The following is a 25,173-nucleotide window of genomic DNA, read 5'->3' as shown; positions in this document are numbered from 1 at the left end:
CAACCATGACATGGTGAACATTGGCCCCCCTTGCTCTAGACTTCCATTGATGTCCGCCGATGTCCGCTATCAAGCTTGCACAAGTTCCGGGCGGTGAGCCGACTCAGGAGTGTCAGGCCACGAGCACCCCCGAGCTTCAAGCCGGACGGAGCCCTCCGTCTCCCGCCACAGACCGCTCAACCTTCACGGAGAACTCTTGCGGGGTTGGGTCCGGATCGGCCTACGCATGGGCGCCCCCAAGATCGCGAGTCAACCATCAATTGGCAAATCCTTTACGCTATCGGGACTAACCCGACAGCCCGGAGACTTTCGGGCGGAACAAAAAAACGACGGCGACACAGTAAACGAAACGACGATCGACTTCACGTCTCCCCACAACCCCCGCTTGTGCATAACTTTCTTTTGTCGTCACCCCCTCCTGCATGCCCGGCACCTGCCCCTTGCTTAGCTCCAACGGGCGGCCGTGGAGAAAAAGCACCGAGATCTGGGGAAGGGAGATGGAAGTTTCGCCTTCGCCATCGACCAACCAACTGACTAAGCTTTGCACCTCGCCTTGAACTTCGCATCTCCATTTCCGCGGACGATCGAGTTTGGAGCGTTATGCCACCACGGGCGGAGCTACGGCACTGCCTTGTCGGCGGGATCATGTCATAAACATGTCGATGACAGCACAAAAGCTGCGAGTCAGCCATGGGATTGGGTCCTTCCTCTCCGACTGGCTGGCACGGCTGGGCGGGACCTGGAACAACGAAGGTCGACCCCGCGGGCCGGGCAGACTCCGGACAAGAACAAAGGAGACTCCTCCCGTTGGCCTCATCCACCCCCGACGTAGTCTACTGATGAATCACTTGTCACCTGTTTATTCATCATCATCGCCGTCATCGTGGACACAAAGCCTGTCTGCCGGGCCCATCGGCATTCATGCAAATCGCGGGTGCCCAGGATCTTCTCCGTACTGTGTAGTTCCAGAGTATAGTTATCCCGTGGTTAATAACACCCGGGATAACGAATGACAAACCCACATCAAGGAAAGAGACCGAAAGGACCGACCAAACCTCACCTAGACAGGCCCGCAAAGATAGGCAGGTACATACATGTGTGTGGGCGAGTTTCCACGTGGTGTAGGTATGTATGTAGGTAGATATCCCGTCCCGTCCTGCTGGCAAGTGGCGTTCAACCAAAAAAGAAAACCGGCTGGAACGAAGAGAGCGAGATCCCCCTCATGCAACAGCCCGACACACCGATCTGGCCGGGGACCGACCGGTAAAGCCCCAGAAAGGGCGGCCGCCTGCCTCTCTGCTGCCGGTCTGCCTGCCTGCTGCCGTCCCGCCTGCGCGCCGGCGCCATGCAGCCTCCCCTCAGCTCCCCCCCTTCGGGCAAGGAGGAGGGAGGTGCAGGGAGGGAGAGAGAAGGTTCCATTCGGTGAGGCTACCTCTTTCCTGACCCTGCAGGCTGCCCGGCCTGCAGGCAGGCAGGCAGGCAAGGCCGTTGCCCGGCTCGTGTGTGCACGACATGCGGGAGGTATGGCGGCGGCGTCTGAGCCAGGCAGGCCAGGGTCTGCGGTGAATCCGATGCCGATGGAAAGGAAAGTGGCGAGTTTTTTTGCATCCCGTCCGTCCCCCCGTCCCCCTGACGGCATGTTTTCTACGCAGTAATTCTCAGTGCGTGCTGCTCCCCCATCATCACTGGCACCCCCCCACATGTCTGGCGTGCGTATGTCCTGCATGCAAGCGCGGGTCGCGGGTCGTGGCTCTGGTGCCGGATGCCCCTCCCCCCCTCTTCCACTCCTTCCACGGCCCCCGGGCTGTGTTGCGGTTGCGACGCTGCCCTGCCGTGCTTCGGTCTGCCTGCAGCCAGCGCGCAAGGGAGGAGAAAGCCGGACCAGCGATGGGTGGTGAGGTGACATTTTGGCCGTTGGGAGGGAAGAAGTTGTGGGGCGGCTGTTTCGGGGTTCATTTTTCTATCTGGCTTGTTTTTTGGCTTACTATTTTATCTACGTTTATGCTTTTGTTGATGTTTGTTGGCGGCGCTATTTTTTTGGGTCTTGGAGAACTCACGCCGTTTGATGGGCTGACTCCTTCGCCTGGGCGCTCGTCCCGATCTCGGCCGCGTTCGCGGGTACTGTTACCCTCAGCAGCAATCCTTTCAGCTCACCTGCCCAGTCCGGTCCACCTTCGGGCAGTCACTGCTCTCCGAGTGCCGGCGTCGAAATATCCAATGAATGAATACATGGATGCCCTGTATCGTAACCCTTACGGCCCTTCACGCTGAAACGCGGTGAAATCCAGGGTTTGCCAGCGCCCTTTCATTTCGACGTATAGTACGCGTAATCAACGGTGACACACAGTGAAGCTCTTGGATAATGCCGAGACGTCAAGGTCAATCTGATGGCCGGCGCAGCGAGGTCGATATTAACTCGACACCCCATCCCGACCCCCACCGCGTAGAGTGCTTCTCCTCGAGCACAGCATATCATAGCATGTGGTTTTGGGGGCCAGCAGGGTGCCCTACATGTTCGCCACAGGACCTCGTCTCGCGGTATTGGCATGACGATATCGGGTATTGGTGTACCGCAGGATGGGGTCTTTTTTGACGACCATGCACCCCAATACTGGCCGAGACCGGCAAGGCAGAAAAACCCTTGCGGCCAGCTGGACCGCAAGGCGATCAAACATGAGCTGAGCGGTGCGGGTCCCCTTGGGCAAGCCAGAGTGGATTCTGTTTGAACATTCCAATCATGAATGACATCGAGGAGTCATTGTAGTAAAAAAGAATTTGCTAGTCTTGTGGTTGCCTCGGACGTCTTGGCCTTCGCTTGAAATGCCCCCAAAAGGGAAGGGAGACTGGAGCCATGGGAAACGTTGAGCTGGGACCGGAAACTTCCGTTGTTGGGCGAAATGTACTTTGTCCGAATAAAATTCTCCCTTCCCGAAATTGGAGGGTCGCCAATCAAGACAACTTCAAGCCGCCGAAGCTCAAGGCAGACACGTCTGGTCAGTTTTGACTCATCCATCCTTTGAAACTTTTCCTGTCCCTTGCAACAGCCAGGGAAAGAAGACCCCACTCTCGTTTTTTGTGTGCAGGGATTCCGGCGATCCCGCTGTGGGACCCGTTGAGAAGCCCCACAAATGGCATCATCAGCCGCGAAGGTGCGCGCATCACCCGCACCCGCCTATCGATACGATGGTTGAGACTCTGGTTGTCGGGGCATAAAGCAATATTAAGCCGGACCAGTAATGGGTGGGAGCGGGAAACTATGGTTATAATGGTCTTATTGATATCTTTAAGTTTCGGCTGGGGCCTTGGATGTTTTTTTCACCCTTGCTTCATCTATCTCGGGGCCAATCAACATCCGATTTCAGTGTGCCTTGTGCGGGCAGCGCCGAGTTTCAAGAGCCTGCTGTTGGGAGGTTATGTAATCTCAGGCAGTCCGCTTATTGGATTCACTTTTGAGAGGTCCTTCCCGTGCCGTGCTCTGAGTCTGAAACTGTGGAGACCGCATGCCCGCTTCGTGTTTCTATTCAAGTTCCGTTTCTCTGTTCCGTTTCTCGTCTACATCGCGGTGTGAGCTTACATAGGCAGTTACCAGGGCCGTCCTCCAGCGTTTAGCTACAGCGCTTAGGGGAGCGGTTCTATCGTAGAGGTACGTTAGAACCTCTAGAGAGACATTCAGACCTTTAAACGCGTCCTTTGGGGGAGCTTTTTGCCCAGGCTGAGTCCGATCAACAGCTTAGGCTTAGAGGAGTTAGCCGGGAACATTTACGCCGCAACTCTTGTAAAGAGATAGATTATTTAGTTATAGCGCTTGCCGTTCGATTCAGAGCTATCCTCAAGCTCAACAAGGCACTCAACAACCTACGCCGCTCGCCACTTCTCTGGCAACGAACGCTCTCCAGTGCACTTGGAAAACTTTGGTTTCAAGATAGTGTACCCCACGAACCTTGGGCATTTACCAGGGACGTGAGGATGAACATGAATGATAAACCCTTCATCTCCCCTCTCGCTTCTCTCCTCTCCCGGCATCAAGGTTGAAATACATCAACTCCAGGATAGATTGGAACTGGCAGACAGCCATGAACGCCCCAACAAGAACAGATCCAAGTACCAAGAGAATCAAGACCAGGATCGACACAACATAATAATGACTCTGCATCGCCCAGCCACCCTGAGCCGGCCAGGAGTCAAACATGGCCTGAATCCATCTCGCCCCCGTCATCCCAACCCAGCGTAACATCAAGACCTGCGTCGAAAAGGCAGCAAGATAGGGTAACGCGAAGAGTAGCTGCCGTGGTCGTGAGGTGATGTAAGGTGTGAGCCATCTCGTCCAGTGCGGCCGCCTAGCATCGTAAGATTCCGGTACCTGGTTAGGTGCCTTGATGATTGTGACGATACAGGAAACGACGGTCAAAAGTCCCAGTACCCAGAAGACGGGTTGTGATGTGAACTCATTGATGGCTCCATCGTCGGTGGACATGATTGTGATGGGATATTGTGCCCGAGGATGTCTTGGGATTTGATGGGATGGATGCGTTTTGTAAGATGCTCTGGAACGGGGTGTTCGTTGGCGGATTGTAAAACAGACGCAGTTGAGGCTCTGAGGAAGCCTGGAGTGAAGAGGGGTAAGCGCAGAGTTCGGCATATCCGTTACATGTAGCCAATCACCCGGATGGATCTCTTGAGCACATTTCTTTCTTAGAAATTCTATCTATATTAGGTAGGTATTTTGATTCAACTCGCAACGGCTAGGTATAATGTCTAGATCTGGTTTATACTGGAGAAAGCCTACCCGGGACGAGGGGAGAATATATACTCGGTCTAGGTATGTCCTCTCCTTTATAGCGCCATGCAAGTGATCTTGGAGGAGCGCATTGACGCTTTCCAAGAGAAGAAGGGGATTCTGAGCCTGGGAGAAGAGATGAGAAGGGAGGAGGGAGGGTTAGACAGTTAGATGGCATAAGCGAGCCCATCCCACACATCATCGACGACAACCCTGAACGACCGGCGCGATCGTTCTGCCTTGTCTGCGCCGTTTATAAGTCGTTACGGAGATGGCGACGGTCGAGGAACGCAAACGGGATCGTGTCCGGCAGAACATCGGTCCGTTTGAGTACGCTGTGTCAAAAACCGGACTCCGGCGTCAGATTGATTTCAGCCCAGTTTAGCACACTTGCTGCGGAATTACATAACTATTTTGCGTGCCCCACTAACATCAGCTAACACCTTCAGCTGAAACTGCAGCGCCGAAGGAATAGTGGACGTTTGGTGCACAGTGAATACCACCCACCACCGAGAGCTTGGGAGCTGCTTGCCCAGATGTTGGGTCTTGGCCCAAAACCCACAATGAAACCAGGAAGGAACGAAAGATCACTCAAGACACGGCCACGTTGTTGGCCAAGCGAGGCAAAAAAAGCGAAAAAGCCGAAAAGAATTTTCATCATGTCTCGCCAAACATGCCAATTGACGATGAAAAGTTTCGCAATGACACATTGGTCGCCGCAGCACCGCGTCGAACCCCAGTAAAGCCGCTTAACGAGCAACTCAGCGCTCTCAGCACAGCAACTTCAGGCCGCCATCGATCTGGGTGAGATGGGGCAGTTCATGCCTGTGCCTGGTGCTGGGCCGCGCGCGCCGCATGCGGGTGTTGTTTCCGGCGTCCCTGATCGGCATGGATCTGAGATCCCGTCGGTCATGGCCGACGTCGTAGGTCGTCTTCTGGAATTCTGGACCAAAAACTGCGACAGCCGAACCGATGAGACCTGAAGCTCCACAGCTCCACCCCTGCGTTGTCTCCCAAGCTCCCCTTTTGACCATTGCTGTCAGTTAGTTATTCATCACGGCTGGTGGCTGATGTGATATGTTTGCTACGAATACGCAGTATGTACAAGCAACTCCACCGGGGGAGGGGGGGCCCTTGTTGACCGCATGGCATTGGCCCGACGAAACAAGCCCGGTTCATGCTGGCCGACGTGTCGGCCACTCTGTCGCCCTGCCGCGCCGCACAGTGGGTTTTCGATTTCTTGCTCGCGGCCGTGCGACAAGGGACTGGGCGAGCTGCAGAGAAGCCCGAAGAACTCCCACGGGCGGTTCCTGATGGGCAGCGGGGCCGCACCTTGTTGGTCGGCCGATCCGGGCGGACGCCTTGGCCGGCCATTCTCCGGAACCTGTGGCTGGCTGGTCTCGGCGCACCCTGCAGGCCACCGCTCCCTGTGAGTGGCCTGGCCCTGTTCCCCCCTCGGCATCCCGTTCTGCGCGTCGTGGCGTCCCACACACCGGATTTGTGGGAGGACAGCAGACGACGGCGATGCCTGAGAGCCCGGTTCGGTCGCTCTGTGAACGCAGCAGGCAGTGGATTCGGGACAGCCTTCTCTCCCAAAGTTTGCTCCCTGGCGGTCGGGCAAGAAGCGGGCTTGCTTCTTCCCCCAACCCCCTCCCGTCCAACGATTGGTCCGTCCCGGATGGGCGCCCGATCCATGCCTGATCACAGAGCAGCAATTGTCGCCTGAGATGCCGAGTATCCCCTCTCGGATCCCGTCCGCCCGACTCCATCCGGCGTCCGCTTCACGGACCCGGGCCACAAAGTGGATCCCTCTCGTCCCACCAACCTCGTGCTCCCCCCTCCCGCGCCGTCTCAGACCCTCCTCCCCCCAATGAATGACGGGTCTCGGGACCAGTCAACAACTCGTGTTATCCAATGGCTGCCAATATTTTGGCGTCTGCATTCGGCGTCATCCAGGAACGGAGTGCGAGCCCAGACCCCCGAATCGGAAGCGTCCGGCCCTAACATGACATGACATTTGACAGAGACAAGGCGGTTTCGGGGGCATGGACCAACACGCTCCGCGCAAGATTGCAGGACAGCAACGGGCCCAGTCCCTTAACCGGGGTCTAGAATCCACCGATTACCTGTCTATTCAGGATGAAACAACATCAGCCCTTCCCACTCAACATCCCTTGCTTGCGTCCCATCTCTCTACCTCCCCTATCAGCGTCGACCCGGTGGGGCTCACCCCCGACGCCGCCCGTTGTTGCCGTTGTAATCTGTATGTACGTATGATGAGATGTTGTCGTCGACGTGGACACGCATTCTTCGAGTCCCCCGCCCAGGTTCTCATCCAATATGTCTGTTTGTCCGTCTGTCTGACGTGCTCTGATTCAGGGGGGGGGGGAGCCTGGTAGGGCGGGCAGGAATGTTGAACCCTTTCAATCTCGTCTCGGTTCTCTCCCCCGGCCCAATCTGACCTGTCCTGTTCCAGTGATTTTCCTGTCTGTCTGACTGTCTGACTGTCTGTTTGGCTGTCGCCAGCCGTTGGCTTTTCCCTCTCTCCCCGTGTCGCAGACAACGGGTGGGGGAGATGACGCCTTGTGTCTCACAACTCATTCGAGCCGCGGCGGGTCTGGCCTCTGTCTTCGGGGTTCCAATTCCAGACGGGGGTTCGATAGTTCGATAATCTGGGTAACCGCCGGCGGGAGCCCCCTTCCCCCCCCTCTCAGGTCGTGGAACGGTGGAACGCCCGTGTCTCGGACTGAGAGTGGGCTGTGTGCGACGTCGCCCAATATCCAGTTCAATGCTTGAGGGGTGAGCCGGCGCTTTCCGAGTGGTTGACCCGGATTGGGATCGTTTTGGGCCGTGTTTTTCTTATTCTTCCCTTCTTGTGCTATGTTGCATTCGTAACGGTGGACAGGGCGGGTACCTTAGCTGGGGCTCCGGAGTACGTGGACAAGATCCCGCTGTTGTGTTCGTGGGTGGTCGGTCGGCTCGCTCCGGACCAGTCGAGCCAGTGCTTTTTTGTGGACTGTATGATTTTTATGAATTGAGGACCGGGGCAAGAACAATCGCATCATGATGGCCTGTTTGAACTTGATGGAGTACTGGGGTCGTCGTTTGCTTCACCTCATGGTGTTCGCGATCATGCTGTGGTTAGGCTGACGCCCCTACCCAGAGGTGTCGCCTCACGAGGGGATTATTTGCCTCATCGACGATCCGTCATGAATATAACAGGGCGAAGGATCAAGTCGGCGTCAAGTGATAACCAGAAACTAGCAAACCCCCACAGCGCGGCTCGAGTGAGCATCGAACACAAACACATGACTTCAGCCTTTTTGATTTCGAGTCGCAGTACTAGACGATCGGTACCTAGTCGGAGCCTCGACCGTCGCCACTCTCGAGTCCCGAGTGTGCCACGTCTACCGGCTGCGGTCTTACCATTGCGGGGGCTTACAACATATCCAAGGTCATGGGACCAGTGCCTCCTCACTTCTTCTGTCAGGGGCCAGGGGCCAGGGTCCCGACCAGTTGTGCCGGCTATCAAGTGCCGCCTCCGCATGAAGCATCTCGATTCAACGCTCCCCACGTCGCCTCCAATTCTCAACCAACCCTGTTTCAGGGTTCTGTTAAACCCCTCAGTCAGCTCGAGTTGTTTCATAGGGCGGGAGACCTGTTCCCCTCTGATCAGGATCCGACCCTGGCGGCCTATCGTTGACTAGGTCGCCGCCCGATGGGAATCCGATACCCGGTGCGGGAATCGGTCCGGTTCGCGTGCTGCGTGGCGAATAGTCGAGAGCAGTGGAACGCTGAGTTGGCGAGCTGTCAGCTAATGGAACGAGTTCTGATCGAGCGGTTCGTGGTGGCGGACGCTGTTGCGCTTGAGCTGACGAGACACGTACCTATTACATGTAGCTAGCGTGCGGCTGGCTCATCGGGGGCGGCTTCCGACTCTATGGCTGTCGGGTGATGACCCGGACTTGCCGTCTGCATTCGTGACTGTGTCCGATCAGAGCCGCTTGGAGAGGGGCGACAACAACTCGCCAATCGCTTGCTGTACCCTTGATTCGGACCGCAGGTAGTGGTGTTTGGTTTCGCCCCGGAGACAAGACAAACTATTAGACCAAAAGGAGCCAACAATATTGGGTCATGTCAAACAACCTCCCAATCAGTTCCTCTTCGCACGAGTTGTACTGCTTGACTTTGCGCACAACCACCTTGGCAACGTCCTTAGACCAGAACCTAGGTAGATAGCAACTCCTCGGGACCGATGAAGAGACGTTTTGAGAACCAGGGTAGATGTGATCCATAAACTCTGAGTTGGGTCCTGGCAAAGTTTATGATGGCGTCTGCTAAACAAATACCGGCGAGGTACCGCTAGCGTCCTCAACTCCTATCCTTATTTTGCGAATCAGAATGCTGGCTTGCCTAGGTTCAAGTTGGCACGCAGAATGAGGAAAACAAGGCGTGGAACAACAAGATGGTTGAGATAAAACTCGGAACAAAGCCCACGCAGCAGGCCCCCGCTCATTCACTCATAGATGAGTTCCAAGCTGCCCAATGTTACCGACCACCCCAGTGGCCTAACGGCATGGGGTTGGTCTCTGGTGTTTCGAACTGCTGGCTAGATTCCTGGAAGGTCGTCGGTTCGAGTGACGCCGGTGCCATCAATTTGCGCCTGAGCCTCGCCTCCGCGTTTGTGGCCTCCGTCTCTCATAAAGAGGGCGGGGGGTCTGGACCATATTCCTGGAGAGCTGTATTAAGGCAACATCAGGTAGCTTAAAGGTGGTGTAAAACCATACCCCGTGGGTGATGCCATGGAAAAGAGTTTTCCTCGGACGTGCAACCTGGAAATCAACGAACGGTCCCGCGTGAGGGGCCAATACCTTGGAGTACCTGGTAAGTTGGCCAGTTTGTCGACGAGTTTTTTGGCTACTAGATATTTGAAGATAGTCGACACAAACATGATGGCGAGGTGGGAAAGTAGATGATCTATTCAGCTAGGTCTCTGGGTATGTACCCTAGGTAGGTAGCTACTGAACTTATAAACTACGAAGTACCAACCTACCTGGTATGTATATATATCTCTCTATCTCTGTATTTACTCTAAACTGTGTCTCTTCTGTATCTCCATGTCTGCCGACAATCAACATCCCCTTACTCATCCTCCCAATCAACCCCCCGATATTCAAACCACCTCCTAAACTCCTCATCCTCCACCAACTCCTTTGCCAGCACCTTCTCATACCCAATCGTAAACTCCAACCCCTCATCCTCACCACTCCCAGCCCGCGCGGGATACAAAATCAACAACCCAACGTCCACCCTCCCCCAGAGCTGGCGATAGGCAACCGGCTTCCCAAACCCAAACTCAGCGCCCTCCCCTTCCCTCCCTCCTCCAATCACCGCCGCGGCCGCCCTATGATCCGAAACAGCGACCGCCAGCGCAGGCAGGTTGTACATGTCGGCCGCGGCGCGCGTCTTGTCGCGCAGCAGCCGGAACTGGTCGTGCAGCGCCTCCAGCACCGCCCACGTGCCCCCGGCCTCGGTCATCGCCCGCACCCACGCCGCCACCCGGTGCAGCGGCCAGACGTCTTCCTCCTTCTCCTCTTTGTCCCCAACCTCCTCCTCCTTTTCGCCGCCCTCCTCCTCCCTTCTGTCGCCCTCCCCCCCCTCATACCCCTCCCCCTCACACCCCCCACCCTCCCCCCTACCACCAGAAACGGCCCCAAGCTCCGCCACCGTCGGCGCGACCGGCACCCCGGGCAGCGGCAGCCGCGAGACGGCCGCCGAGAGCAGGTTGCGCTGCATGCGCGCGGGGATCGTGGGCGACGGCGGCACGCCGACGAGGTCGAGATCGGTGCGCAGCCTGAGCCGCTGCCGCATGTCGATGACGGTGGCCCACAGGGGGCGGGCCGAGCGCGGGATGCGGGAGGCGTAGTGCGCGTGGCGGAGGCGGGTGAGGATCTGCCAGAGGAGGGCGGTGGTGGCGTCGTAGGTGGATATTTTTGGGGGGGTTGGGGTTGGGGGGGTGGTGGTGGTGGTGGTGTTGTTTGTTGGGTTTGTTATGGGGGTGGTGGTGGAGGAGCGGGAGGAGGCTGAGGGGGGTGGGTGGGCGAGGGCTTTGAGCTGAGCGGCTTTGGATTTGGGGAGGTGGAAGAGGAGGGCTTGCCGGCCGCCTGGTAGGGGTAGGGGTGAGGTTGGGTCGTTGAGGAGCGACGAGGGCGCCGTTATCTTCTGGTCCTCCGGTACCGGGCCCTTGGCCAGGCGCCGCGCGACGACCAGGCAGGCCGGGTCCCAGGGCGGGTAGGGGGTGCCGGTGACGGAAGCGCGGCAGTTCTCGGCGAGCTGCTGGATGAAGCTGGCCCAGCCGGTGGTGTCGTTGGCCAGGTGGTGCACGTGGGTCACGAGGACTAGGCCGCCGCGGACGAAGCTGGCTTTGAATCCCAGGACAGAGGGGCGGCGGTCGGGGTGTGCTTCCGGGTTGTCTCCGCCGTAGCGCATCTGCGGGATCTGCCAGAGGTCGAGGTCGCCGAGAACCTGGGCGCGGAAGTGCGCGTCTTCCATGTCCTGGAGGGATGGGTACTTGTCTTCGTCCTCGAGCGTGTCCAGCCACTGGACGCGGAGCTCGACTGTGTTTTCCTTCCTGCGGACAAACCAGTGATCGCCGTCGGGGCCCTCCTCGATGGTGCTGCTAAGATGGCGGGTCTGGCAGAGGGTTCGCTCGAGACCACTGCGAAGCACCTCCAGGGCGTTGGCCTTGTCTCCATCGTCCAGCTTGAAGTAAAGGGCGTAGTTGTTGAAGACGCATGTACCCACGTAGTCGAGCGGGGAGAGCCTGTAACGCTCCTCGTCGGGGTCATTTTCCCAACCGAGAGGATGAATGTGGTAGACTTGTTGCCCTGTCTGGTCTGACATGACTATTGTGGAGGTGCTTGTGGTGCCTATCTACTTAACTACCTATGGTCGAGTAAGTGTGGGCTGGTCAACCGCAGGTTGGAGGTTGGAAGTGCAGAAGGGTTTGAACTCTCGAACCCGCCGGCGGTTGCTACCTGATGCCCCACCACGGAGCTCTCCCAAATCTTTCCTGAAACGGCATAGCTTTTATTCATCGTCGCAGGTTATCCGCCGAAAAAGAGAGCGCTGAGCCGGCTTAGACTCCTCAGAATGAGCTGTGAGGCATACCTACCTACCTTAGTATAAGAAACCGGTCTGATATCCGGACAGTCAAACCCTTCAAGGGCAAACGCTTCCTTTTTCGTATACTACCAGGTCAGCTATCCTTCAATGCCCTCTTATAGCCCCGCTTTGGCAGTATATCAATCTCCATCACACGGGTAAAGTTAGGGCCAACCCATGGGACACATCCTTCTTGGGAACAGGATTCGCTCTTTGCTCTTGGACAAGCGGAATGGGGACCTCGACGGGTTCTGTCATCTCTGTCGCTCGAAAGCCCTCAACCTCACCAGACATCCCGTCATGGTGTATTTCGTGCCGCAGTGGCGAGGAGATGTAAGCCTGATACCTCTGCGCTTGTTGATCTGGCACGACGAAGAAGTTGTCAAACCAGCTTGCCAACTCATCACAGACCTCATTGAGCAGGTCCGAGTCCAGCGCGAGACTGCCCGTACTAGTATCGGCATGCGCCCCGTGGTCGAGCAGCCTGACCCTATCACATAGCATAACCAGTTCTAGGCTCCATGTCAGTGAAGCTCTTTCGAGGAAAGAAAAAAGAGAAAACACAACACAGAGAGAACGATACCTCTAGGGGAAGTGTGAATGCTGCTATACATCACAGCGGGATGCGTCGCATAGCCCGATACCTGTTCCTTCAGACGCTTCAGGGCCTGCGTATAGCGAGTACACTGCGTCGCCCGGTTACCACTGCTCCGGTGCGCTATGCCCAATATCGTCGGTTTGCTCTCGGCCTCGAGCTTGGTTGCCAGATCCAAGATGGTCTGGACCGACTCGAGGACGGGGTTCTCGTACGACCGCTGGGAGCTGCCGGACATGCGGGAGAGTCGAGAGAAGTGCGACTTAAAGGACCGGAAGGACAACACCGAAGCCTGTGACCCAGCCGACTGGGCTGACTGGTTCGAACGACGAGAACGGATGGATGCGGTGTCTTCGACTGGCTCAGCGGCGCCGCTCTGGGTTTGATCATTTTGATTTTCGGGGGCATCTCCCGGGTCCTGTTTCCAGGAGGCAATCCAATGCAGAATCCTGCGTCTAGGACAGGCGACAGTAGTCAGATAAGTATCACTAGCACCGTATTTAGAATACTGGAGTCCCGTACCTGCGCTTTTCCTCCCTTCTCGAGGAAGCCGGCTTACCTGACTCAACATCCTTCGAATAGTCAGGCTCCGGGGACGGTGGTTGATGATTAGAACCTAACATTGCACTTGGTGACCTTCATCTTTTGCTGTGCGAGTGTTAACGGAAGAAGTTTGTCTTGTAGAGAGTAGCAGTACAACTTATACAAAGATCAAGTAAGAACGCCGGGTCCCATGAGTGGGTGGTGCCTCTTTCATTTAATCGCTCTGAGCACCAAGAGCCTCATACCCATAAGCAAGTGGCGAATTTGGCGAGCCTTGTTCCGAATAAGAGCAGAGCCTTCCGGAGGCGCAGAAGGGATGCCTAGCACCGCCTATAGTGACGTACCCAGGGGAGAGATCAGCGGCGCTGTGGTGTAACCATCCAACCAGACGCCAGTGGCCATGCACGGGGCCTGATGAGGGAGAAACCGGGAAAGTATAGAATGATCCGAGCTGGTGTCAGACCGAGTCACCTGTGGCTTGCCAGTCAATCATCATGGCCGCATCTGAGGCCCAAAACTTTGTGCAATATGTGAATCGGTCGCTGGACGAGGAGGAGAGCTTCCACTTCCTACGCTTCGAGTTCCTCCAACGATTGAATCTTAGTCATTTCCACGTCAAGCTAGCCCGTATCAAAAGCCGAATTCAAAAGCAGGAAGAGTGCTCCGAAGATGAACTAGAGACCCTGCAGGGCCTCCTGAAAGACTATGGTATGTCCGAATCTTGGTTTATCATACTGTATCACACTTTATCATATTCCGTCATCCCCGATGACATACCAGGTAAGGTACTCAACAAAATCAACTAACAGCCACCCAGCAACCGCAATACGCGACTACCGCTACCTCCGATCATGCCGACCGGTCCCCCGAGCCGAGATGCGGCTGCGCAAGGCGCTCCTACAGCGCTACTTCCAGTCGGACGACGACTTCCAAGACCCCTTCCACAGCCACTACTGCTTCTTCGAGGACGAGAAGTCCCAAGTCGATCCACTACGAGCAACACTGATGCAACGCCTACCCGTGGCGCTCACCTACTCGTCCGAGGAGCGGCGGCAGCGGCCGCGCGAGTACGAGGAGGGCAAGGCGCCCCTGCTGGCGTCGGCCTTTGTCGACCGCTCCGTCCGCTTCATCACCGCCATGACGGGCGGCGTGTTCCTCGTCGGGCCCATGCTGATCATGTCGCTCCACCCGTCGCAGACCAAGAGCCTGCTCACCGTCTCGGTTGCCCTGGTGGTGTTCTCGCTGGTGCTCTCGTTTGGGATCCGCGTGTCTAATGTTGAGACCCTCGTGGCTACGGCGACTTATGCTGCTGTGCTGGTTGTGTTTGTTGGGACGAGCTCGGCGGGCGTGGGGAGTTAGGATAGGGGATTGAATGGGTTGGCAACTTTATTTCTTTTCGGTAGCCCAGGGGGGATATATATATATATATATAGGTAATCATAATAGCAAGCAAGACCTGACAACATGCTGGTTAAAAAGAGTAGGTCTCCAAAACTTGGGATACCTTTTGCCCTAGGCTTTTAAATAGTCAGAACTCTAGCAGAAGAAAACTGAATCAAAGAAAGCAAAATGAAGTAGAAGAAAAACCACATGCACGTAACTTGGGGAAAAAAGCAGATCCTAGTATCAAGGAAAACTACCTATCACCCAGTACCTAAGGGGAGAAAAAGGAACCGAAATCAAGTAAAAGTTAAAACCACAAAGTTACCTACCTATGCATAATAGTTATACCTGGGTAATTTCTCCAACCTACATGTGCCTATAAGGTCTCTCAAAGTTGGAGTACTTTCTTTTGGCTGCCGGATCATGAATTTCGTTTTATTCCTGCTACAATTTACAGAGATTAGGCTTAACGGGTAAGGAGCGTAGTCGAACTCATTCCTCAAGCCTGATTGTTATATACCTAGGTAATGAATGTTGTTCGAGTGCCACTCTACTCCCACTCCCAACGATGCAGCCCGCTGTAAACCTGTAAGCGGTAAACTGCGGAGCTGATGATGTTGCGCAGCGGTCCAATGAGGGGTAGGGGTGCTTAATCGGTCGACCAACTCCAATACTCGACGGAATTGAGTCGGCTGCCTGGATCATCCTATCCTTTCCGTGCAAGTGAAAGTGACACGTCGACCTCTTGCTTCAACTACCCGGAAGTCCGGAGGGCGCATGCCATGACGGACGAAAACCAGACCATGTTACGGTCTCTCCAAAACATGATGGCCCGCCGCCGAATGGCACCCCAACTCACCACCATGTTCCCCACCATCCAGAGCTGGAAGCGCGGCGAGCTGGCACCCCAGGAGTACCACACCTTCCGGGACGGGCTCTGGCACCCCGTCGAAGCGCGGGAATCGACAATACCGGCGGCGGGGGCCACAGCGCCGCGGTCGCTCCAGTTCGCCGTGCTGTCCTGGAACATCGACTTCATGCGGCCCGAGGACGACGCGCGGATGGCCTCGGCGCTGAAGCACCTGCGCGGCCTCGTCGCCGGCAAGCCCGTCCCCAGCGTCATCATGCTCAACGAGATGACCAAGTCCGACCTCAACCTCATCAAGCAGGCCGCCTGGGTGCGCGAGGGCTACAACATCACCGACGCCAACACCGACCACTGGGAGTCGGCCAGCTACGGCAAGCACCCCCCCCCCCCCCCCCCCACCTTCTTTTCCTTTTCTTTCATCACCCCCCAGACAAACAGACAGACAGACAAACAAAGAATAAAACAAACTAACCACCCCCCCCAGGAACGTGCATGCTCCTCCCGCGGACCCTCCCCCTCACCACCATCTCGCGGCTGCACTACCCCAACACGTCCATGGCGCGCGACGGGCTGTTCGCCGACGTGGCGCTCCCAGGGGGGCGGGCGCTGCGCCTGTGCACGACTCACCTCGAGTCGCTGCGCGTAGACCCCCCGCGCCGGCCGGCCCAGCTCGCCGCCGCCGCCCTCCACCTGCGCCAGGCTCATGCGGGTATCCTGGGTGGGGATCTGAATGCTATCCAGGAGTTTGATGAGGGCTTGCCTGGGGAGTGCGGGTTGAGGGATGCGTATCTGGAGGGCGGTGGGAGGGAGGGGGATGAGGAAGGGATGACTTGGTAGGTTTGGGGTTGGTTCGTTGTGCTTTTGATTTTCTTTTGCTCTTTCTTTTTCTCTTTCCTTTTCTTTTTTGGCTTTTCTTTTCTTGCTTCGAGGCTCGTGATGCTGCTCTGATCTTTGATTCTAAGAGAGGATGAACTGACATTATTGCACAGGGGATATCAGTCTGGGTCAGGGCAGAGAGAACGGTATGGACTGGGCAGGTTAGATAAGATTCTCTTTTGTGGCGGGGCGTTGAAGTTGCTGGCGTTTGAGAGGTTCGGGATGGGCGTTTTGGTCGAGGACGAGGGGGCCGCATCGCGGTTGGTGTACGGCGATCTGGAAAAAGCCTGGGTTACGGACCATTTGGGGGTGAGGGCCGAGTTTCGGGTGGAAGTGCCCGAGGAAAAAGAGGGTGCGGCAGAAGTGCAGGACGGGGAAACCCCGATTGTCGAGGAAACACCAGCTCAGGTCAAGACTCGGGAAGAGGGCTCAGAAACGAAAGCGGAAAAGAGCCCAGACACGCAGGAGCCGGCCCCGTCGACCTCAAGTTAAATTTATTGATTGACAAGCCGATCTACAGTTGACATATATTGCCATTCTGTGCCATGGATCCTATCCGGAACCATACCTGCGGAATGATGTTCGCATGTAAACCAAGAAACCGGAGCTGCAACCGGGATTATCGGGGACACTGCCTGCAAAAAAGCTTAGCCCGGAAATGAGTGGAGCCCCGAAATCAACTCAGCTGTCGCCCCAACAATTCAGCCCCTGCTCCTGCACCCCGGGCCGGCAGCAGGCACCCAATGATAGGGCAATTATAGGCAACGTTCCAGGCCCTGCCCACTGCCAACTTCCCCTGGCTTCTCCTGTTCATGTTCAATCCACCAGACTTCCGGTCAGACGACAGCCCTAGAGCCCACCGCCAGACGCAGCCGATGCTTTGCGATGGCCCAGCTGGTCTCCGATTTTATCATCACGCCCGTTCTCCGACAAGCCCGTCGCTTCTCGAGCGGGTTCGCCGCCGATGAATCCCCCGCCATTGAGAGCCCCGCGATACGACGCCAGCGAGCCCAGTCGACGGGGTTCCCCGGTGCTGCTGGTACCGCGATATTGGAGGGAGATGAGCATGCGAGGTTGACAACCGGGAGTCCAGTACGGCCCAACCGCATCCGACAAACTCGAGCCTCGGCCGGCCGTCCCCTTTCCTCGAGTCCGGATGGCCTGCGGAGCACCCCGGAGAACCCGAGCCTGCTGGGATTGGGCTTACGCAACAATATCGGGCTGAATGGGCAACCCAGCACTCCTGCCCCGACGGAAGCCAGCACCCAAGCCGCATGGCCGCCGCCAGAAAGCAACAGGGCGACGCCGCTCCCCGAGGATGACGGCATGGGGGACCTCCGCCGAAGGATTCAGGCCGTCCAGTCACTGGATGTCGCCCAGGACGCCAAAGCTCAGATGATGCATGAGCTGTTGACGGAAAAGTACACCAAGCTACAGCGGTCACCTGCGCCTTCCCATAGTACCGCCAGGCCGGTGTCGCGAGCAAGCACATCCACGCCTGACAACCAAGAGCATACGGACCTAGCTGGGACGTTGCAGGCTTTCAAGAAATGGAACCCGCTCGGTGACGCACCCGAGCGCCTCAACCTGCCACTGACTGAGGAGGATCTCACGCCGACCTTTGTGCCAGAGAAACGTTCTGGCGACGCAGCGGAATGGTGGTCGGTGACGGAGCAACCGGACGACGAGGAGAGGCGCCTCGGCTGCGAACATTACCGCCGCAACGTCAAGTTGCAATGCGCCTCGTGCGAGCGATGGTACACGTGCCGCCACTGCCACGACGCCGTCGAGGACCACGCCCTCCCGCGCCAGCAGACCAAACATATGCTTTGTATGCTCTGTGGATGCGCTCAGAAGGCCTCGGATACGTGCGTCAAGTGCAGCCAGTCAGCCGCCTACTACTACTGCGGCATCTGTAAGCTTTGGAACGACGATGCGAGCAAGCCCATCTACCACTGTTCCGACTGTGGGTTGTGTCGAGTCGGCCAGGGATTAGGCAAAGACTTTTTTCACTGCAAGGTGAGCACCCTTTTCACACGTACGCCGAATCTGACGGCTGAAGACTAACTGGCATATTAGAAATGCATGGCTTGCATCTCCACGTCTGAGAGCAACCACAAATGCATCGAGCGGGCCGTCGACTCGGATTGCCCCATCTGCAACGAATACCTCTTCAACTCGCCCAAGTCGGTCACCTTCATGCAGTGCGGCCACAGCATCCACCTAGTTTGTCTCGAGGAGCTCAAGAAGACGTCGTACCGGTGCCCGCTATGCAACAAGTCGTGCGTGAACATGGAGTACCGCTTCCGGCAGCTCGACATGCAAATCCTCCACCAGCCCATGCCGGCCGACTACGCCGACGCCCGCGCCGTCATCTCGTGCAACGACTGCTCCGCCAAGAGCCAGACCGCCTACCACTGGATCGGCCTCAAGTGCGCCGTGTGCACCTCGTACAACACCACCCAACTCCACCTCCTCAACATGCCGGGCGGCGACGCCGCCGCCGCCGAGCAGCAACAGCAACAATCCGAACAGCAGCCGGTAGCCCTCGACCCAGATTTCCTCGCCGAGGAAATCCGCCGCCGCAACCGAGCCCTGCGCCGCGAGCAGGAGCGGCAGCGAGACCAAGAAAGGGACAACAACGCGAACGGCATGCAAGCCTTCGCCCTCCTCTCCACATCCCCCTCCTCCTACTCGCGCGCCTTCCTCACCCGCCTCCTCAACCGCGGCAGCACCCCGTCGTCGGAGCCCGACCCCCTCCCCGGAACGGATGCTAGCAAACCCGTCTCCGCCTCGTCACCGGACCTCGTCCGTAGCCCTGTGACGATGGCCACCGCCAAATCTGGGTCTGCGTGCGGCTCGGTCGACGGAGACGACGACGACGACGACGAGGAGGAAGATGATGGCGAGATGGACATGCTGGACCTGTTCAGCGCGCGGGATCGGGACTTTGATCGCGTGACGGGGCTGACGTCGGCGGAGAGTGCGGTGGGGTTTGATGATGATGATGATGAAGAGGATGATGAGGATGATGATGACGATGAGGGGGATAGTTCGGAGGATGAGGACCGTGAGGGGGAGGAGGAGGAGGAAGATGAGGATGATGAGGAGGATGATATCCTGCTGCTTGGGCATAGATAGGACCTGATGGCTTCTTGGCGTGCGGTTGTGGTGGCGGTGGGGCTGGGGGTTGTTGCGGGGGTGTGTGAAGGGTTGGTGAGCCGTTGGGGGGTGAAGGGGCGGCGATGATTCGGGCTGGGCCGGGCCGAGCCGGGTTGGGTTGGGTTGCGCCCGGTTGGTGTCTTGCTACCTAGAGGATGGTGATGCGGATTTGGATTTTCTGGGCTATTAACTTGCATTGTGCATTGGGAATGGTTGGCGGCAATGTCTTGGCTTAATGGGGCGTGGGATTCGCGTGCGAGGAGTTTGGGTCGGATCAGCCTGGATGGATATATGGGAGGGAAGGTATCGGTCCTCTGAAGCGGAATGGTGGCTTTTGGCATTTCGTGCTTACACGGTAGCGGGTCGCATCATAGGTTAGGACGATAGATTACTCGAGCGTATATCATTTGGGTAGAAATCGAGCGAGGCCGGTTACTTGCTCCCGCTGTCTGTCTGTCTGTCACTACCTGGCTATAACGTAGTTCTTTGGCCTTGACCCTACCAATGGTATTACCTCGTGGTTCAACTTCTGCTGTGTAGGGTATCTCTTGGAGTCCGACTCTTTTTGGCCAGAGGGTGGTCAAGTCCTGCTGTTCTGGTATACACATATATACACCCCCCCTTCCGGTCATTCAAATCATCGCATAAAGGATAATGGAAATAAATCCCACATGCTGCCCCCAACCCCTGACTTCGCTGCCTAAACCAACCCGCAGGATATCACATAGTATCATGAAGCTCTAACCCCTTTACCACCCCCCTCACGACCGCATAGCCTCTACAAACAACTCCCTCATCCCCTTCAACAGCGTAGCCAGCTCCCGCGTCTCGTTGACCCGTTCCAGCACCCTCTCCAGCTTCTCCCTCTCCAACTTGGGCCTACAATGCCGCACATCATAGTCCCGACTACCGGTGCACAGCTCAAACCAGGCCTCCCGCTCCCAATTCTTCTCATCCACATGGGTATACACAAACTTCAGCCGGTCCTCCACGCCGGCGCCCTCGATGCGCAGGCACAGGTTGGTGACCCAGAAGTCGAGCTCGGGCACGTTGAAGCGGGCCTGGGCCTCGAGCCGGGCCTGGTGGGCGCGCTGCGCGGCCAGCCGCGCCTCGATGTCCCGCTGCGCCGCCGCGATCTGCTCCTTGAGCCCGTCCCGCGCCGCCGCCTGCCGATCCCGCTGGCTCGTCAGCTGCGCGATCGCCCCCTGCATCTCCCGCGTCTCGGCCGCTTCTTTGCCCATTGTTTGTTGGTAGGTGTTGGTCTTGAGCTGCAGGATTTCGATGTCTTTCTTTTTCATGCGCTGGTCCTCTGTGTGTGTGGGGGGGTAGGGTTAGTGGGTGGAGGTGAAGATGGGGGGTGAGGTTGGAGGGCAGAGGGGTGACGTACCCTGCAGCTCGGCCACGTTCATGTGGAATTGGTTGCGCTCTTCTAGCACGCGCTTGCGCCCTTGCTCGATGAAGGCGTCGAACTTGGCGGTGAACTTGGCCATGCGATCGCGCAGCTCGTCAAAGCCGAAGTTGATGTTGGGCAGCGTGTCCGCTAAGGAGGGGCCGCCGATGGGTGGCCGGCTCGTGGACATGGAGGGTTCGAATGCTGACGACATTGTGGATTGATGTTGTGGTTGTTGTCTGGTTGGCGATGTGTTCCTCCTTGCTCGGATACGGTGCGACGTTCAATTTCGATGGCGCGGGTGGTTCTAAAATGCTGGGTTTGCGACGATAATGCGCAAATGCGGGACGCCCATGGGAGTGGGTTGTTTATCTGCTTGCCGTCTTTGGCGGGTTTCCATGGCGTCGACTGCCAAGACCGAACGGCCTTGGTCCACGCGCATAACGCGATTGGCCATCCTTCCCATGCCCCGCTAAAAAGTTCCCTTATGATCTCCGTTTTGGGTTCAGTTGACATTCAATCCTTCATCGAATAACCTTTCCGAGGTACATACAACTGATGCACTTAGGCTTTGAAATTCGGAGAGAAGGCATCGTATTAATATTTAATCCAAGACGAAACGACGCACCAATCACCACTTTTCGACAGCATCGCTCGATGTTGCGCACCTCATCCGACGCAACAAACGCTCACTGCGATTCCGACCTGACTTGAACAAACCGACAAACACTGCTTTCTGCGTTGCAGAGCAGAGAGAATGATCGCGTGGTCTTCATACTTTCAACTTCCCATCACGATAGGTCCCAATGGATGATAGGAAAAACGCCGTCCAGCCTACCCGGGCCAAGGCTCGCCGGGTTCCCGCGGACGGCATCATTGGACGCTTAACGTATACCCCAGCCCAAGGCGACGAGTGCATCGGCCAGATAGGGAGAAACCTGGCAAAGGATGAGAGTGAGTAGTTTATTTTGATACGGTATTTCGTCCATCCTCTCGTTCTCGTGTTGACAATATAGCCTCTCACTTTAAACAAATAACGCCATTCACGCAATGGTGTGCTCCCGCGAAGGCTCCAACCTCGCCACTCGGTGACTTGGGCCCTGCCCAGGTTGCGAGATCGCAAAAGTACTGGTTGTCCGAACATCTCCCCGAGGCTGCCGTGAATGATGAGGCCATCGAGTCCCTCCTTCTGGAGGAGATCGCCTCGTCCCAAACGAACGCAGAACCTGCACTAGACGAGAGAACACCACTGTTCTCCGTTGGAGAAGTGGCCGACTTGCGACAGGGCGACTCGGCAAAAAGCCACCCGGTGTTAGCCGTTGCTTCCGGCGTCTCTGGAAATATCCTACGCCTGATCAGTCTCGCCCGTGAGGAATGGACCTGGACCGCGGCGGATATCAAAGTGCCCCTTCATGTTGCCGACACCAAGCTCGAGGGGGAGTGGCGCCAGGACGGCGGCCCAATCTCCTTGGTCAAGTTTGCCCTCGACCCAAGGAGATACGACCCTATCAGATGGCTACTCGTCTCCAATGGTACATCGACCACCGTGTATGAGCCCGAGCTCCGGATGATACCCATGCCGGTTGTCAGGGCCTCGATACGGCCCTCCGGGCAACCCGTCGGTAGCCAAATCTTTGCCGATCCGCTCTTCACCATATCCTGTGAGCGCACCGGCGGGAGCTTGCAGGCGGATGTCTGCTTCGTTCGGCATCCTGAAGAGGACACACCTCGGATAGCCACCATTGACCAGGCTGGATACTGGAGTCTATGGGAGATCACAGGTCGCCGGAACAGGCCGAAGAATCTAACACCAGTCATGAGGATGTGCGGGAATATCGTATCGGGATTCATCCCGAAGCTGCCTTCGAACTCCATGGCGGAGCCGCAACCACACAAGCTCTTGTGGTTGTCCTTTGGGCAAAAATATCGCAGGCCGCCCAGACGCTCGGTGAGCCGCGCGAGAAGCCCGCCCGAACAATCCCGCACCGAGCCCGAACCACAGCCCCCGCGACGACTCCTCTTGCTATGCGGCCCCCAAAACTTGCATCTATTCGACCTCGGTACCCGAAAGATGCATCCCGTCTCCCACTTAGTGTTGCAAAAGGACAGGCATCGCATCCTCGACGTAGCCCCCTCACGACTAGACCCTGCACAAGCATTCATTCTCACCACCGTCAACCTTCTCTGGGTGACGGTGAAAGAGGGCAAAAACGACACATTAACCCTCGACGTCCTCATATCTTGTCCGCACCAGAAGGACGTCAGCGATCCAACCCTCCGCCTGGACGTCTCGCCTGGCGCCTACATCAATGATTTCATGGCCTGCTTCGCCTGTGTCCGCTCCACCAAGAACACCGAGATGACCGTGTTCTGGTTCATCAACCCGGAACCGGGCACGCCCGTCCGGTACCACCGCGACCTCGTCTCGCTCCAGAGCCCGTCCAACTTTGTCGGCCTGGGCATCCTCCCCGCCGGCCGCCGGATGGGCAGCGACGAGCCCACGTCGGAGGCGGGCCGCGCGATGCGGAGGGCGCGGCTGCGCTTCTTTCAGCTTTTGACCCTCGGCCAGAACCTGGATGTGCACAGCGCGCTGTGTGCTTGGTCCAGCGAGGCGGCGCTGTCTCTTTTGCCGCCCGATACGAAGGAGACGCTTGAGACGGGCGGCAATAGGCGGCTTAGACTGTTGCAGGATTTGACGGATGCGTTTGCGGTGCCGGACGAGTTTGATGAGCGTGCCGTGTTTGGCAAAAAGGGGGTCGAGTCTTTGGCGCTGGAGAAGTTGAAGGCAGGTATCCAGCTGCGTGTCGATTTCAGGCTCCTTGCCCAGCGGTTGTCTGCCGTAGAGCCGGCCACTATGGGTCGCGATGGGATGTCGTCTCAGATAGGCGGGGTGGACTTTGGGTTTATCGGGGACGCGATGGAGCGGGGAAAGGAAGACGACTATGTGCCTCGACATTCATTGTACGAGATGTCTCCTAGCCCCTTTACCTCGTCGAATCTGCTAACGATCTCTTAGGCTGGATCTGGCAGTATCCCGAGGGGCAGGTGTCGACCTCATTCACTTGGCCCGCGAATGGGATGCTCAGCAGGAAGCGTTGCACCGACACGCCGGCGAGTGGCTTTTCGTGCCAGAGGCACGTCGTCCGCTCATCGATTTCGGACCCGACGACCTCGTCGATAAATTACGAGACCTGTTTCTCGGACCCAACGGGGAAGAAGGCCCTCGCCGTCAAAACCGGGAGGAAGTTTTGCAGAACATGGCAGCCGAGATGTTCCTTAGCAACATCGGCGTCTCGGCGCTACCTCGATCTTGGACAGCCACCGAGAGCCAACTCTCGAGCTCTTTACCCTTCCCCAGCTCACCTTCTATTATGCCCTCCCAGCCGCCACTTCCGAGCTTCGTCAAGGGAAAGGGGAAAGAAAAAGTCAAAGCCGAACTATCAGAGGAAGAAGGTGACGCCGTGGTTCTCCGCCTGCGCAAGTACGCCACGCTGGACACCTCCCCAACCACGCACGGCGAGCCCGTCCTCGCCCTCTCGCGCTGGGACCTGGGCGCCGACCCTGACGACATCACCTGGAAACCCGGGCAGGACCTTGAAGCTAAGGATGCCCTCAATCGCCGGCGGCGCAAGATGGAGGCGCGCCGGCGAAAGGCGGAGCGGCTGTCGCAGCGCATCTTTGGCGACGATTCCATGATGCTGGATTCGTCCTCGCAGTCCTTGGGCGGCTTGTCTTCGCAGCCGTTTCCAACGATTCTTTCGACGGGGCCGAGCGGCAGTAGCCAGCGCCAGAGTCAGAGTCACAGTCAGAGTCAGGCCCAGATCCAGCAGACTCCAGGACGGGCGTGGGATTTCTCGTCACAGCAGCAGCAGCAGCAGACGGGGGCGTTCGGGTCGCCGAGGGTGTTTGCTGGCTCACCCCTGAGGAAGGAGTATCGGCGGGATTCGGGAATGGCGAGAGGGGGGATCTTCTCGTCGCAGCTGGCACAGCCGGAGCAGGGCGGCCCGTCGCAGGGCACGCCGTCGCAGCCCAGGTCGCAGGTGCTACCGGGCTTGTTTGGGGCGCGGCCGTCGTTTTCGCCGTTTAAGAGGAGCCCGTTGAAGAAGATGAAGAGGAAGAGTGAGTTAAGGTTGAGTGGGTTTCGGTAGGGTGGTTGTGGGTGGTGGTTGAGAAGGAGAGTGGGACCAGATATGTACATCTGTAGGAGATGAGGTGTGCTAGCTCTCCTTTAAGGAAGCAATCTATAATATATAATCCTTTTGAAGCGGCCTTTGCTTATCCTGTGAAACTACTATCAAATTCTCCGGCGCAATATGTGGTACGTCGACTCTGGGTTGCATGGCTTTTCGCAGTCCACCTCCGAAATTGTTAGTGCTCTCTCAGCCAAACAATAACTGCACGAAACTTGACTCCTC

At 57.3% G+C, this 25,173-nt stretch overlaps 8 protein-coding genes across 8 annotated transcripts; 4 read left to right on the top strand and 4 right to left on the bottom strand.

Annotated features, from left to right (window-relative positions):
* Window positions 1-3,778: 3,778 nt before the first annotated feature.
* B0H64DRAFT_130118 (uncharacterized protein) lies at window positions 3,779-4,600 on the bottom strand. Its single transcript, XM_062798105.1, has one exon. It carries the CDS (start codon window positions 4,472-4,474, stop codon window positions 3,989-3,991), a length of 486 nt encoding a protein of 161 aa, XP_062661215.1. The 5' UTR covers window positions 4,475-4,600; the 3' UTR covers window positions 3,779-3,988.
* Window positions 4,601-9,739: 5,139 nt separating this feature from the next.
* Window positions 9,740-11,680, bottom strand: B0H64DRAFT_357742 (uncharacterized protein; the record flags this gene model as incomplete). The annotated part of the gene is made up of 2 exons (XM_062801625.1): window positions 9,740-10,363; window positions 10,517-11,680. 2 exons carry the CDS (start codon window positions 11,678-11,680, stop codon window positions 9,920-9,922), a joined length of 1,608 nt encoding a protein of 535 aa, XP_062661214.1. The 3' UTR covers window positions 9,740-9,919.
* On the bottom strand, window positions 11,672-13,184 carry B0H64DRAFT_392827 (uncharacterized protein). Its single transcript, XM_062803591.1, has 2 exons — window positions 12,525-13,184; window positions 11,672-12,453 (listed from the first exon to the last, which is right to left on the bottom strand). The coding sequence occupies exons 1-2, from the start codon at window positions 13,105-13,107 to the stop codon at window positions 12,092-12,094; spliced, it is 945 nt and encodes a 314-aa protein (XP_062661213.1). The 5' UTR covers window positions 13,108-13,184; the 3' UTR covers window positions 11,672-12,091.
* Window positions 13,185-13,543: 359 nt separating this feature from the next.
* Window positions 13,544-14,619, top strand: B0H64DRAFT_392821 (uncharacterized protein). The gene is made up of 2 exons (XM_062803590.1): window positions 13,544-13,787; window positions 13,897-14,619. Exons 1-2 carry the CDS (start codon window positions 13,574-13,576, stop codon window positions 14,436-14,438), a joined length of 756 nt encoding a protein of 251 aa, XP_062661212.1. The 5' UTR covers window positions 13,544-13,573; the 3' UTR covers window positions 14,439-14,619.
* Window positions 14,620-15,325: 706 nt separating this feature from the next.
* Window positions 15,326-16,698, top strand: B0H64DRAFT_416653 (Endonuclease/exonuclease/phosphatase; the record flags this gene model as incomplete). The annotated part of the gene is made up of 3 exons (XM_062805183.1): window positions 15,326-15,701; window positions 15,815-16,163; window positions 16,320-16,698. The coding sequence occupies 3 exons, from the start codon at window positions 15,326-15,328 to the stop codon at window positions 16,696-16,698; spliced, it is 1,104 nt and encodes a 367-aa protein (XP_062661211.1).
* A 182-nt stretch (window positions 16,699-16,880) lies between these two features.
* B0H64DRAFT_339609 (uncharacterized protein) lies at window positions 16,881-19,383 on the top strand. The gene is made up of 2 exons (XM_062801209.1): window positions 16,881-18,225; window positions 18,286-19,383. Exons 1-2 carry the CDS (start codon window positions 17,092-17,094, stop codon window positions 19,345-19,347), a joined length of 2,196 nt encoding a protein of 731 aa, XP_062661210.1. The 5' UTR covers window positions 16,881-17,091; the 3' UTR covers window positions 19,348-19,383.
* A 371-nt stretch (window positions 19,384-19,754) lies between these two features.
* On the bottom strand, window positions 19,755-21,137 carry B0H64DRAFT_339606 (chromosome segregation protein Spc25-domain-containing protein). The gene is made up of 2 exons (XM_062801208.1): window positions 20,756-21,137; window positions 19,755-20,677 (listed from the first exon to the last, which is right to left on the bottom strand). The coding sequence occupies exons 1-2, from the start codon at window positions 20,970-20,972 to the stop codon at window positions 20,130-20,132; spliced, it is 765 nt and encodes a 254-aa protein (XP_062661209.1). The 5' UTR covers window positions 20,973-21,137; the 3' UTR covers window positions 19,755-20,129.
* Window positions 21,138-21,300: 163 nt separating this feature from the next.
* Window positions 21,301-25,108, top strand: B0H64DRAFT_357736 (RNA polymerase I-specific transcription-initiation factor-domain-containing protein). The gene is made up of 3 exons (XM_062801624.1): window positions 21,301-21,712; window positions 21,775-23,719; window positions 23,775-25,108. Exons 1-3 carry the CDS (start codon window positions 21,565-21,567, stop codon window positions 24,904-24,906), a joined length of 3,225 nt encoding a protein of 1,074 aa, XP_062661208.1. The 5' UTR covers window positions 21,301-21,564; the 3' UTR covers window positions 24,907-25,108.
* Window positions 25,109-25,173: the final 65 nt, after the last annotated feature.

This window comes from Chaetomium fimeti (assembly GCF_033439085.1).
Source record: "Chaetomium fimeti strain CBS 168.71 chromosome Unknown B0H64scaffold_3, whole genome shotgun sequence".
NCBI classification, from domain to species: Eukaryota; Fungi; Ascomycota; class Sordariomycetes; order Sordariales; family Chaetomiaceae; genus Chaetomium; species Chaetomium fimeti.
Note: the sequence above shows the minus strand (reverse complement) of the source record. Positions and strands in the feature narration are given on the sequence as shown.